This window comes from Heptranchias perlo, chromosome 4 (genome assembly GCF_035084215.1).
Source record: "Heptranchias perlo isolate sHepPer1 chromosome 4, sHepPer1.hap1, whole genome shotgun sequence".
Taxonomy (NCBI): Eukaryota; Metazoa; Chordata; class Chondrichthyes; order Hexanchiformes; family Hexanchidae; genus Heptranchias; species Heptranchias perlo.
The window spans coordinates 44781449-44796703 of record NC_090328.1 but is presented as its reverse complement, the minus strand read 5'-3'; the positions used below and the strand labels follow the sequence as shown (position 1 = coordinate 44796703).

General features: G+C 44.4%; 1 protein-coding gene across 4 annotated transcripts in view; it reads left to right on the top strand.

The window, feature by feature from the left end:
* Positions 1-12721, top strand: part of kiaa0825 (KIAA0825 ortholog) — a 415583-nt gene extending 402862 nt beyond the window's left edge. For all 4 annotated transcript variants that reach the window (XM_067982847.1, XM_067982846.1, XM_067982842.1 and 1 more), the window contains one exon: positions 12024-12721. In XM_067982847.1, coding sequence (XP_067838948.1) covers positions 12024-12120 — 97 coding nt within the window. In that variant the 3' untranslated portion in view covers positions 12121-12721. The remainder of the gene's footprint in view (positions 1-12023) is intronic.
* Positions 12722-15255: the final 2534 nt, after the last annotated feature.

Below are 15255 nucleotides of genomic sequence, written 5' to 3'. Positions count from 1 at the left end.
GAAGTGTACATGTGTTTTTATAATATACATTCCTTTTTGAAAAATTGGCTAATTTGGAATGAAGTAGGGGAAACTCAGATTCTCTTTGAAGTTGCATTGATGAATTGCAGCCAGTAAAGCAACACATTAGGGCATTGGTTCTCAAACTCTTCTGGATCTAGCCCCATTACATTAAGCTTTTTTGGACTGAGCTCCACCAAGAGAAGCTCAAACAAGCTTCTTGCTCCATACCGAACTCCATTGAAGGAGAACCATCAGCTCAACGACTGCAGCTGTTCAAGGAGAAGGTCCACCATCACCTTCTCAGGTATGCAAGCTATGGGCACTAAAAGTACAGCTCACATCGTGAGCACAAATAAGTAAAAAAATTTGGTAAGTCTTCAAAAAATGTTTGCAAAGTGTACATTGACATTATCCTTTCTGTCCTATACTTCACTGTTTTTTCTCTCTGTTCACTTTTGTTTCCCTTGCTCCCCTTTGCTTTTTTTACCATCTCATTTTCTTCTCTTTAACCCTCCTTTTTCTTTGTCACTCCCCTTCACTTATCTGCCATGGTCACCTTCATTTATCTGTTTTGCTTTTCTTCTCATAGAATCATAGAAAATAGGAGCAAGAATAGGCCATTCGGCCCTTTGGGCCTGCTACGCCATTCAAAATGATCATGGCTGATCGTCTAACTCAGTACCCTGATCCCTCTTTTTCCCAATATTCCTTGATCCCTTTAGCATTAAGAAATATATCTATCTTCTTCTTGAATACATCTAATGACTTGGCCTCCATTGCCTTCTGTGGTAGAGAATTCCACAGGTTCACCACCCCCTGAGTGAAGAAATTTTTCCTCATCTCAGTTCTAAATGGCATACCCCATATCCTGAGACTGTGACCCCTGGTTCTGGACTCCCCAGCCATCGGGAACATCCTCCCTGCATCTAGTCTGTCGAGTCCTGTTAGAATTTTATATGTTTCGATGAGATCACCTCTCATTCTTCTAAACTCTAGTGAATAAAGGCCTAGTCGACCCAATCTCTCCTCATACGTCAGTATTGCCATCCCAGGAATCAGTCTGGTAAACCTTTGTTTCACTTCCTCCATGGCAAGGACATCCTTCCTCAGATAAGGAGACCAAAATTGCACACAATACTCCAGATGTGGTCTCACCAAGGCCCTGTACAACTGCAGTAAGACATCCCTGTTCCTGTACTCAAATCCTCTTGCAATGAACACCAACATACCATTCGCCTTCCTAACTGCTTGCTGCACCTGAATACTTGCTTTCAGCGACTGATGTACAAGGACACCCAGGTCTTGTTGCACCTCCCCTTTTACCAATCTATCACCATTCAGATAATAATCTGTCTTTCTGTTTTTACAACCAAAGTGAATAACCTCACATTTATCCACGTTATACTGCATCTGCCATGTTCTTGCCCACTCACCCAACTTGTCTAAATCACATTGGAGCCTCTTTGCATCCTCCTCACAGCTCACATTCCACCCCAGCTTTGTGTCGTCTGCAAACTTGGAAATGTTACTTGCAGTTCCCTCATCCAAATCATTGATATATATTGTGAATAGCTGGGGCCCAAGCACTGATCCCTGTGGTACCCCACTAGTCACTGCCTGCCACCCAGAAAAAGTCCCATTTATTTCTACTCTCTGTTTCCTGTCTGTCAACCAATTCTCAATCCGTGCCAGTATATTCCCCCCAATCCCATGTGCTTTAATTTTGCACACTAACCTCTTGTGTGGGACCTTATCAAAAGCCTTCTGAAAATCCAAGTACACCACATCCACTGGTTCTCCCCTATCTATTCTACTAGTTACCTCCTCAAAAAAACTCCAGTAGATTTGTTAAGCATGATTTCCCTTTCTGATTTTGTCCAATCCCGTTAATGCCTTCCAAGTGTTCTGTTATCACATCCTTTATAATGGACTCTAGCATTTTCCCCACTACTGATGTTAGGCTAACTGGTCTGTAATTCCCTATTTTTTCTCTCCCTCCTTTTTTAAATAATGGGGTTACATTTGCCACCCTCCAATCTGTAGGAACTGTTCCAGAGTCTATAGAATTTTGGAAGATGACCACCAATGCATCCACTATTTCCAGGGCCACTTCCTTTAGTACTCTGGGATATAGATTATCAGGCCCTGGGGATTTGTCAGCCTTTAGCCCCATTAATTTCCCTAGCACTATTTTTTTACTAATACTGATTTCTTTCAGTTCCTCCCTCTCACTAGACCCTTGGTTCCCTAACATTTCCTGGAGGTTATTTGTGTCCTCCTTTGTGAAGACAGAATCAAAGTATGTGTTTAATTGTTCTGCCATTTCTTTGTTCCCCATTATAATTTCCTCCATTTCTGACTGTAAGGGACCTACATTTGTCTTCACTAATCTTTTTCTCTTGACATATTTATAGAAGTTTTTACAGTCAGTTTTTATGTTCCCTGCTAGTTTACTCTCATACTCTATTTTTCCCCTCTTAATCAATCTTAATAAATTTAAAACAGAAATAGACAGTTTCCTAGAAGTAAAGGGAATATGGGGTTACGGGGAGCGGGCAGGAAATTGGACATGAATTTAGATTTGAGGTTAGGATCAGATCAGCCATGATCTTATTGAATGGCGGAGCAGGCTCGAGGGGCCGATTGTTCTTATGTTCTCTTTGTCCTCCTTTTCTAAATCGCCCTCTTCCATGGCACATGCCTCATGGTCAATCCTTGAAGGCCCTGGAAGAGAACAAAAGCAATATTAAGAATCATCGCAGAAATTATTTTGCAATGAGCATACTGAAGTGTGCAACAGGTCAATCATTGATAACATCAATTCATGATGCGTGTGAAGGATGTTAAAGTCCTGTCACCAGCTGTTTGCAGCCAGGCATTCAACCATGTGGCTGAGCTCCAAGGCCTCCTCCTCCCCCTCTGCCAAGGGCACTATTTGTGGTGCCCCCCCTCCAGTCCTACTTCTCTCCTGTGCATTTTGTGCTCTCTTACAAGTGGAGAAAGAACAGATGTGTGAGTCAGTGAGGGTGACGTGGTCACCCGATGGATGCATTGCTTTGGGTGAGGCTGCTGATGAAAGGGATACATCAGAGGGTGAGTATAGGACAGATTGATCATATTGCAACAGGATTGGGGTGAGTGGTGGGTTCACAAACGGGGAGGTGAGGAAGTGCACAGAAAGTGAAGGTAAGTTGATGATGAAATTTAAGTGGGTGTGAGGAGTGATGTGATGGAGTACACTTGGCAAGACAGAGTGAGGTGGCGGGGGTAATGTACACTACAAGATGTAGGTGAATCAGTAACTGTACTCACTTTTCCTGACCTGGTTAAGTCATTAAAGCGCTTCCTGCACTGCAACCACATGCTTGCCACGATGCTCCTGCTGCTCAGCTCCTCTGCCACCTCAAGCCAGGCTGTCTTGGTGACAGAGGCAGGGGGCTTCCTCCTATCAGCCAGGTACAATATGTCCCACCTGCTCCTCACACCAGGCGGTAGTAACTCAAGCAAGGAGTGGTTACACCTGGGTACTGACGTAGTCCTTTGGCACTCCACAGCTGCAGATTCATCCTTTCTCCCTCAAAATCCATGGTTGCAATGGCCCTCAATACTCCAATTAACAGCATGTCATTCGGGTGCGCAGAATGCCCGCTGCGCAGCTTGGAGACGTGAAACCTGGAAGTTACATTAAGGGCCTTCAATTAAGTGGCAATCGCTCAAGCCGACGCATGCAAAATTTTTCCGGGTTTCTCACGTGACTATTCACCCTCCCACTGAGTTCCCGCCACCATATTAAAATTATGTCCATGTTCTCTGGATTATGAGTCCAGGTCTCGGGATTACCACACTACACTACTGTACCCTGATTACTTAAAAATTGAGAAAAATCGTATTATTAAAAAGGCGGTCCATTGTCAAGAGACCAGCTCTGCAGGAAGTCCATATTGAACAAACAAATACAGTAGTACGTCAGTCGTCACCATTGCATCTGTTGATGACATCGTGGCCACTTCGAGCCATTTGGAATGAAAATCCAAAATATGTAAAATTTCCATTTCTCCAGCTCGGCAAAATCAACATGAATATGCGGCCATACTTTTCTTGGCCATTGGCAAGTACTTGTTTCTGCAGGGTTTGCGGGTATGTTGATTTGACAGGCTTGATACTTATGAAATTTGCCCTATTGTGCTTTATCATGCCAAAGTATTACAAAACAATTCACACAATGAGTCGCTCTGTGCTGCAGTATCTATCGTTGTGTAGGTAAACATGGCAGTCATTCTGAGTCTACAACAGCAATGAGTTGAATCAGTTAATCTGTTTTTCGGTGATACTGCTTGAAAGGGAAATGTTAGTCAGATCACTAGGAGAACTTCTCAGATACTGGAACAGACAGATGGAGCTTCAGTTTAATATCTCATCTCTAACAATGCAACACTACCTTAGTACTACGTTAGATAAAGCTTTCCGATAATCAATGCACAAAATCAGATGGTGCAAACCATTAATCATTTGCAACACAACATGAACAGTTCGGTAACTCTGGAGAAGTGCTAAAAATATTTGAAGCAAAAGTATACAATTAAAATCATAATGACTTCTCTTTAAACCAAATGCAACAAAATTTATCTTCCAAGTAAGAATTTTTTTCTGTCACTGATGTAGTAGTATGAATAAGCAAACTGTTTGGTAGAGCAGTAGTGCAGATCTGTTCACAGTGGAGTAGTTCTTAATTAATTCACATATTAAATCACAATTACTTTACCACTGTAATACATAAATGGTTGTAATCATAATTAGAATGTAAACGAATAAACAAGGGGCCTTTTTAATGTTTAAGCAGGTCCACATTTTGAGTAAGCCACGTGTTGATAGATTTTAGTCAAAATAAATTAAAATACTAACACTATTTTATGCAAGTGTACATATACATAAAACTCTATAAGAGGGTGAATTTTAAAATTGTAAATTTTTAAATTAAAGTATGGTACATGGATCTATTTGTTTAAAGTTGTAAGCATGGCAGATGTCCCAACTGTGCAGCACAGCATCATGCTGTGCCATAGATATAGATGCAGGTCGCCCACAGATAGTGTCTTGCTGACAATACAGTACTAAGCAGGGACAACAGGAGGGAGGAAAGGGAAAAAAGAAAAATCACTAGGGATCCACTCTTGCTGTATTTCGACACAAGTTGGTGGGGTACCCCTGGTCGTTGAGATCGACAGTTTTTTGGACTCTAGGGGAATCAAGGGATATGGGGATCAGGTGGGAAAGTGGAGTTGAGGTCGAAGATCAGCCATGATTTTATTGAATGGCGGAGCAGGCTCGAGAGGCCAGATGGCCCGTTCCTGCTCCTATTTCTTATGTTCTTATGGTCTTGTGTCCATTCTTTCAACAAAGCCTAGGGTGAGAAGCAACCTCCAAGGACACGAAGTGAAGAAAAATCATAGTGTATTTTACAAATTGTGACTGTTTTGAAGAATTTCAATTGTCAAGCAAGGGTAAGATTCAAACTCAGTGCTGGATATAGTGCACTAATGCAGAGATGGGACCAACGGAGGGGCCGCGTCGCAGGAGGCACTACGCACGTGAGAGGGTGTACTGGCAGAGGCTAAGCTTCCTGGACCTCTCTGAAGAGGGTCTACGCAGGCTGAGATTGAGTCGGTACGTGGTCACAGACATTTGCACGCTCCTTCATGCAGAACTGCACCCAGCTGGGCCTGGTGACCACGCATTGCCCGTCGTAGTTAAAGTCACCACTGCCCTCAATATCTTCGCCTCCGGATCCTTCCAGGGCGCCACCAGTTACAACACCAGGATCTCTCAGTCGTCTGCACATAAGTGTATATGACAGGTCACGGATAGCCTGTTTGCTAGGGCATCCGACAATGTCAACTTCCCCTGCGATGACATCAGCCAGACTGAGAGGACAGTGGGTTTCAACTCTCTGGCTGGCTTCCCACGGGCGCAATTGATTGTATACACGTAACAATCTGAGGACCTGCACATGAGCCAGGACTGTTCATCAACTGAAAGGTATACCACTCCATCAATGCGCAGCTGGTTTGCGACCAACGGAAGAGGTTTCTGCAGGTGTGTGCCAAATTCCCTGGCAGCTGCCATGATTCCTTTATTTTACACAAATCCAACATCCCGGCCCTCTTCCACGCACAAGGCAGAATTAAGGGCTGGCTCCTTGGAGACGAGGGATACCCCTTGCAGATGTGACTCATTACTCCTGTGAGAAACCCCACCAACGAGGCACAGCAGCGGTACAACGACAGTCACATCACTACCAGGTCTGTCTCTGAACAAGCCATAGGAATGCTGATGATGCGCTTCAGGTGCCTGGATCGATCTGGGGGAGCCCTACAGTACTCACCAACGAGGCTGTGCAGAATAATAGTCTTTGGTTGTGCCCTGCATAACATCGCTCAACAGAGAGGGTTACAGGTGCGTAGGCACTCCTCAGAGAGATCCAGGAAGCTTAGCCTCTGTCTGTACACCCTTTCACGTGCGTAGTGCCTCCTGCGACGCGGCCCCTCCGTTGGTTCCATCTCTGCTCTTCTCCAGGCCCTTGTGACACACCTCTGTCTTGTGGTCCTGCAACTTCCAGAACTGCACGCTGTGCCTGCCATGGATGATGCTGTGCATCCTCCTCAGATGTACTATAGAATAAATCCATTGCGCCCCCCATCCTGTGTTGTCAGTTTGAGGGGGTCCAAAATATCGGTAAATATGTCTGAACACAAAAATTATGAGTGTGAACGAAGAAATCTCAGTCTAAACACAAAGAACTTCCAGCCAAAGGTTTGTCTGAGAGAACTGAGTGCCCTGCTGCAAAAACTCACCTTTTCTTCACATGTGTCAATCACTGGTTTAAAGGTCCAAATAAGGGCCGACTGCAACTCACCTTCGTTTCTATGGCGTGTTTCAGAGGCCATGGGAGACACATTCAGGAGAAGTTAAAATGGTTTGTGTAACTCAATACACAAAAGGTTAATAGGATTAAGTACTTTAAAGACCTAAATTGGCTCTTTAAATATCGTCCCACCAGCTTTAAGTGCCAGCGGGACTTCCCCGTGTCAGAAGCCTGCGCGCATCCAAACACATCTGGGTCAAACCTGGAAGTCGATGTGTTGGAGCCAGGATGCGGTCTCCAAAAACGGAGTATTTTTACTGCCCACCCGCCCCCAATGCACCCGTTCTTGGGGGTTAACATTTACCCCCATGAGTTCATATAAGAACATAAGAAATAAAAGCAGGAGTAGGCCATCTGGCCCCTTGAGCCTGCTCCGCCATTCAACCAGATCATGGCTGATCTTCTACCCCAATGCCATTTTCCTGCACTATCCACTATCTAGAAATTTATCGATCTCTGTTTTGAATGTACTCAATGATTGAGCCTTCACAGCCCTCTGGGGTAGAGATTTCCAAAGATTCATCACCCTCTGAGTGAAGAAATTTCTCCTCATCTCAGTTGTAAATGACCTACCCTTATTTCTGAGACTGTGATCCCTGGTTCTAGACTCCCCAGCCAGGGGAAACATCCTCCCTGCATCTACCCTGTCGAGCCCTGTAAGAATTTTGTATGTTTCAATGAAATCATCCCTCATTCTTCTAAACTCTAGAGAATACAGGCCTAGTCTACTCAATCTCTCCACATACGACAATCCCGCCATCCCAGGAATCAGTCTGGTGAACCTTCGTTGCACTCCCTCTATGGAAAGTATGTCGTTAGGTAAGGAGACCAAAATTGTAAGCAATTCTCCAGGTGCGGTCTCACCAAGGCCCTATATAATTGCAGTTAGGCATCTTTATTCCTGTACTCAAGTCCTCTTGTGATAAAGGCCAACATACCATTTGCCTTCCTAATTGCTTGCTGCAGGTGCATGTTAGCTTTCAGTGACTCATGTACAAGGACACCCAGGTCCCTTTGAACATCAACATTTCCCAATTTCTCACCATTTAAAAAATACCCCGTATTTCTGTTTTTCCTATCAAAGTGGATAACTTCACATTTTTCCACATTATATTCCATCTGCCATGTTCTTGCCCACTCACTTAGCCTGTCTATATCCCCTTGAAGCTTCTTTGAATCCTCCTCACAACTCACATTCCCACCTAGTTTTGTGTCATCAGCAAACTTGGAATTATTACATTTGGTCCCCTCTTCCAAATCATTGACATAGATTGTGAATAGCTGGGGCCCAAGCACCGATCCCTGTGGTACCCCACTAGTCACAGTCTGCCAACCTGAAAAAGACCAGTTTTATTCCTACTCTCTGTTTTCTGTCTGTTAACCAGTTCTCAATCCAAGCCAGTATATTACCCCCATTTCCATGTGCTCTAACTTTGTTCACCAACCTCCTGTGTGGGACCTTATCAAAAGCCTTCTGAAAATCCAAATACACCACATTCACTGGTTCCCCCTTATCTATTCTACTAGTTACATCCTCAAAGAACTCCAATAGGTTTGTCAAACATGATTTCCCTTTCATAAATCCATGTTGACTCTGCCAAATCCTATTATTATTTTCTAAGTGTCCTGTTATCACATCCTTTATAATAGATTCAAGCATTTTCCCTACTACTGATGGAGGCGGGTTGGCAGCGGGGGGTCGACTGGGCACGTGGGTAACGCGCCCAGTGAAATCGGTGGGTTTGGCACGCGATCGTAAGTAACTTGAAGCCATTTACCTTGGCTTCCGGGTTTTGCGCTGGAAAGCTGTGCAGCGGGTGGACTGCGCACCCACATCATAGGATGTCAGCTGGAGGAGCCCTATTTAAAGGGGCAGTCCTCCACTGACTGATGCTGCAGAAAACAGGCAAAATTACAGCATGGAGCAGCCCAGGGGGAAGGCTGCTCCCTGGTTTAATGATGCCTCACTCCAGGTCTTACTGGATGGGGTGAGGAGGAGGAGGAGCGAAATCTTCCACCCGGCGGACGGGAGGAAATGGCCTACCTCTGCCACCACGAAGGCCTGGCTCGAGGTGGCAGAGGAGGTCACCAGCACCACCAACATATCACACACCTCCATACAGTGCAGGAGGCGCTTCAATGACCTAACCAGGTCAGCTGAAGTGAGTACTCTTACTCATTCCCCTACACTCCGTCTGCCAAATCACCGCCCCCATCCCACATCTCTTTCTGCTCTGCCAACACTACTCTTTCACATCACTCCTCACACCCACTGAACCCTCATCCTCATCTTACCTTCACATCCTCACCTCGTCAGTACTCATCCCACCACTACCACTCAACCCAATCTTCATACAATCTCATGGCTCTGTCTCATACTCACCCTCTCATGCATCTCTTTCACAGTCAGCCTCACCCCACCTGCCACTACCTGTACTGCAGCCATAGGGCATGCATCACGTATGTGTAGTAGGAAGCGTAAGGCAAACGTGTCGTGAGCATGAAGGGGATGCACAAGGGTGTTTGAGGGTTTGTCATGGTTTTTACTTATATTTGATTTCTGATCAACTCACATTACACATTATATTGTCACCACTACTGCCACGTCTTTGCCATTCTTGACTGGCTTGTGCAATAAGGCCCTTTCATGAGGTTCTCCATGAACACCCTTGATGCCACCCATTGGGTCACCCTACAGTGAGTGTATGTGTAGCTGCACGACTACATTGTGCTGGTGCCTGTTGCGCAGCACTGTGTTGTGTAGCTCCACATGGTGGAGGTGACGGTGTGCCTGGTGAGGCTGGTGATGTTGCTCGTCCTCCAATGGAGTGATGAATGCAGCTATGGACCCCCCCCCCCCCCCACAACCATCCTGACAGTGCGATTGGGTCCGCAAAGTAAATAAATGTGTTTGGACAGCAGAGCTAAGGGTCTGATGTAATAATTTTGAGTGTGGAGACAACGGTGTGGCAGGCAAAACTTTATCTGAGGTGACAGAGTGCCCTGCTGCAATGAATGAGGTATTCCCCCCAACTGTCAAGGAATCCTCTGCATCTCCCAATGACTGCTGACTGAAACACGTCTGCAACAACAGGGAGTGTTTCCCACATCATGGGAAACACGCTGAGGAGAGTCCAAAATCACATCCCTGCTAAAATCTCTTCCCAATGAGGTCTGTCAATGACCTCAAGTACCTCCCTAACTATCTAAACTGTCATCCCGCCGGCTTTAATTGCCGGTGGGAGTCCCGCATGCGGGGGCTGCGCGTGCATCAATTCGTGCCATTGGGGAACCCGGAAGTGGGCGGGTTGGAGCCAGGCTCCGGACCCGCTCCGGGATTCCCCAATTTTAGGAACCCCCCCCCCCCCGCCACGAACGCACCCGCTCGGTCATCCTAAAATTGACCCCAAAGTATTTGTTTAATTTCTCTGCCATTTCCTATTCTCAATTATAAATTCTCCCATCCCTGTCTGTAGGGGACCCACCATTGCCTTAGCCAGTCTTTTCCTTTTTACATACCTATAAAAGCTTTTACAATCCATTTTTATGTTTCTCGCTAGTTTACTCTCATATTCTATGTGCTCACGATGGCAGTTGAGAATTTGAATTCAGTTTTTTAAAAATCTGGCAATGAATAGCTGGTATCAGTAAAAGTGACCATGAAGCTACCAGATTATCATTAAAACCCCAACTGGTTTACTAATGTCCTTTAGGGATGGAAACCTGCCATCTATAACCGGTTTGGCCTATATGTGATTCCAGTTGCACACCAATGATTGACTCTTAACTGCTCTTTGTGTCAAACCGCAGAAGGGCTAGGCAAAATCCACAAATACTAACATAAATCAGCCTCCGATCTTCCTTTGAAGTTCCTGCAATAACAATATAAAAATCTTGCTCCATTAAAATACCTGCTGCGGCAATTTATGTTTACTTCTGCATTTTGTAGCCCCTAGTAATGTTGGATGCCTGATGTATTATAGTGGCATGAGTTATGTCAAAAATTACTGAAGTGCCTGTGCCTGGAAGTACGATGTAGGATGCCACACTCTCGTTACCACCTCATTTGAAATCAGATAGTATTCATTGAAAAAAACCTATCTAACAAGTTCAAATGATGTGGAGATGCCGGTGATGGACTGGGGTTGACAATTGTAAACAATTTTACAACACCAAGTTATAGTCCAACAAATTTATTTTAAATTCCACAAGCTTTCGGAGGCTTCCTCCTTCGTCAGGTGTGAACACCTGACGAAGGAGGAAGCCTCCGAAAGCTTGTGGAATTTAAAATAAATTTGTTGGACTATAACTTGGTGTTGTAAAATTGTTTACAAGTTCAAATGAAACCTAGGCTGGTGTTTCCAGGTCTGAGCACTCCCAGCCCTGAGGCTGAAACTTGAGTCTTCAGTACAGTATCTGGCACCACCAACTACTATCAAGAATGTGGCCAAGTCCTCCCTGAATCCCAGTTTTGGGTCTTGCCTCAACTCATACTTGAAAGGCTTCTTATACATAGTGCCATTGCAGCTCCTACCCTATGTCACGTTATGCAGAAATTAATTTGGAATTCCTTTTTCAGAAGGTCAGCAGGTCAACCTTTTTGCACCCTGTGTGTTTAAATATGCTGAGGTGGAGGGAACTGGCCAGCAATGCCTGAGATGGAGCGAGCCAGCATGCAGCTAGAAACTACGTGTCTGGTCCCAGGGCAAGATAATGTCAAAGTCGCATTGAATCCTTAGAGAATTTCACATCCGATTGACAGTTGTGTGCTTGGACAGTCGTCCATCAATAAAGGGTACTTGTGACCAGTGAGAGTTTAGATTTAGTGATCATGTGGTTCCTACAGATCAATCAGTGCATCAAAAAGGGATAGACGTGAAAAGCAATCAACTTTTTAATAATATATGTAGGTAAATTCAGTGTTACTCTTGGTGATTCTGGTAAACAATAACTTAGTTTTACTAATATTAGCCTGGTGAGAAATAGTTTATTTAAATTTTAAAGCATTAACAAATATGAATACTGTTTTGTTTTACGTGTAATTACTTCAAGAACTACTATTAATCTGCTATAAACATTGCTTGATTATATCTTCCAGATGGGAAATGCAAGCTAACGCAACCCTTGAAGCCAAAGAAAAGGAAATGATAGAACACCTACAAAAGATGTATTTTAGCAAGAACAAAGAAACTTAGTGTAGCTACATAACATTAATGAAAACCTTGTTACATGTGAATAGTTCAACTTTGCATTTATTGTTTTCCAGTCAGTTGAATTTTTAAATGTTTTATAAAAAGTCTGAAGCAGTAGAAGAACAGAAACAGTAATATTCATAATTAAACATATTTTATGTTCTGTGGAAGTTTCTGTTTAATAGCTGTGGTATAAAAGAATGTAGTCTAATGTGTTAAGTTGGATTTAAATTGTGTTTCTGAAGAAATTAGTTGGATTTTTATACATTATTAAAGACTTGCTATTTCGATGTGGTGGGTAGAATTACATTATTTCTATAGCCACTCGGGATGGCGTAAAGAGTTTATCCAGTGCACAGCTAAACCATACAGAACAGGAATGTCCCCAGTTTACCCAAAGTCTATGTTGAGTTTGCTGATCTTTGCCAATGAGGCAGTAGAGGCTATAGTCTTGGCTTCAGCCCTGTTGGGAAGGAAAAATCAGCCAGAGTTCCTGCTCTTTGATCACTATCCAGCGACCCCTGCTTCCATGCTGGAAATGCATATTTGTAGATGTTGGGTGAGGGCAGTTACTGTATTCCTTATAATATCTATATAATAAATCACTGTGCACTTTGTTTAGAATTTGCTTGTGTACTTTTAAAGGAGTAGTATGCTTTCTTGAATTTTCTTATAATGCATGTAGGCATCATACAAAGGCTTAAAACAAATGTGTTCTATTTATTTTTATTAGAGTTCCTCCAGCAGACCTTGATCTAGAGTAACAGATGTGATCGTCTGTTGTCTCTGTTGCTGTCTTGTGGGATATCTGTAATACAGGGTGAGGCTGTAAACAACAGGAACACACACTTGCAGTCTGATCGGCCTGCTCATATTGAACATGGCAGCCCTGGTAGAGCAGCAGGAGCACAACTCTGCTTGAAATTAATTGAAACTGTCAAACTGTGAGTGGTAGAATCACAATGGCACCAGCATTCTTGTTTTTGCAACTGTACCTCTGTGTTTACTGCTGGTCTGAGGATTTTGACCCATTCAAATAAGGAAATGTGAGAAAAAAGCTAATTTTTGCTTATTGAGGCCTCAACAAGTCATTGTTGTTGAATGAAGTTGTGCAGCATTCTGAAATTACAGTCAAATCGAAAAATAACTTGGTATTGGTGAGTTTAAAAGAAGGGATGATTTTGATGTATAAAAACAGAAGTGATCAAACTGTATACTACAGAGGAGTTTTCTTTTTGAGCAGCCATTGATGGGTATACAGGGTGACAGGACAGCTTGGGATCACAGACATAGGAACATAGGGGCACATAGATCACAGGAAGTATTATCCCAGGTAACACTCTCCTTCAACAGAGTCAGGTAATCTGACTATGGAAAAGATCACTACTAATGGCAGTGAAAGTCACCAGTCCTTAATTTTTATGTCACAGGGAACTTCCATGTACCCACTGGGAACATCACAGGAGTGAGCCTCAGTTTATTTTACTTTTATATATCTGGTGCCCTCTTTTCTGCACAATGGGGTAGAATTTCTGCAGGGATTCTCCCCATTTCCCACTGTAACTTTCGCTGAAGATCTATGGAAACCCCAAAGAAACAGTGTAAATGGCTCCTTTTGGTTCACATAGAGCACACCATTGTACACAGGTGCCAGAATATAATCGCATGGGTGTAATTGATGACCCCTGAACTCTGGGAAAGCTTGTAGAATTGTGTCACCCTATCATGCTACTGCTGCTGGTCAGTGGAAAAAGCCATGAGGCCGTTGGCTATGCTGAATAATGTATGGACTATAACAGGCATTCTTGTTTTTGCAACTGTACCTCTGTGTTTACTGCTGGTCTGAGGACCTTCCCTCCATCATAAGATCAGAAATGGGGATGTTCGCTGATGACTGCACAGCAGGTATTGCCCATGCTAGTTTGGAAGATGCGTGGCCATACTGACTTTGACAGTCATTAATAGTGCTAGATGGATATTAGTTCTTGTCTGAGGTCTTCCCAAGGGAGACGGCAAAGCTCTGCCACTGCATTCCTGCTAGACCTTAGCCTCCTCAGGCAACTTTCTACTGTCATTAACAGATAGCTATGCCTGTTATGGTACATGTTGTGTGCTACCTGACATTGTGGGTGATCCTTCACTTTTTTTTTATTCGTTCACGGGATGTGGGCGTCGCTGGCAAGGCCGGCATTTATTGCCCATCCCTAATTGCCCTTGAGAAGGTGGTGGTGAGCCGCCTTCTTGAACCGCTGCAGTCCGTGTGGTGACGGTTCTCCCACAGTGCTGTTAGGAAGGGAGTTCCAGGATTTTGACCCAGCGACAATGAAGGAACGGCGATATATTTCCAAGTCGGGATGGTGTGTGACTTGGAGGGGAACGTGCAGGTGGTGTTGTTCCCATGCACCTGCTGCCCTTGTCCTTCTAGGTGGTAGAGGTCGCGGGTTTGGGAGGTGCTGTCGAAGAAGCCTTGGCGAGTTGCTGCAGTGCATCCTATGGATGGTACACACTGCAGCCACAGTGCGCCGGTGGTGAAGGGAGTGAATGTTTAGGGTGGTGGATGGGGTGCCAATCAAGCGGGCTGCTTTATCTTGGATGGTGTCGAGCTTCTTGAGTGTTGTTGGAGCTGCACTCATCCAGGCAAGTGGAGAGTATTCCATCACACTCCTGACTTGTGCCTTGTAGATGGTGGAAACGCTTTGGGGAGTCAGGAGGTGAGTCACTCACCGCAGAATACCCAGCCTCTGACCTGCTCTCGTAGCCACAGTATTTATATGGCTGGTCCAGTTAAGTTTCTGGTCAATGGTGACCCCCAGGATGTTGATGGTGGGGGATTCGGCGATGGTAATGCCGTTGAATGTCAAGGGGAGGTGGTTAGACTCTCTCTTGTTGGAGATGGTCATTGCCTGGCACTTATCTGGCGCGAATGTTACTTGCCACTTATCAGCCCAAGCCTGGATGTTGTCCAGGTCTTGCTGCATGCGGGCTCGGACTGCTTCATTATCCGAGGGGTTGCGAATGGAACTGAACACTGTGCAGTCATCAGTGAACATCCCCATTTCTGACCTTATGATGGAGGGAAGGTCATTGATGAAGCAGCTGAAGATGGTTGGGCCTAGGACCACTGCTCTTGCTAGTTCT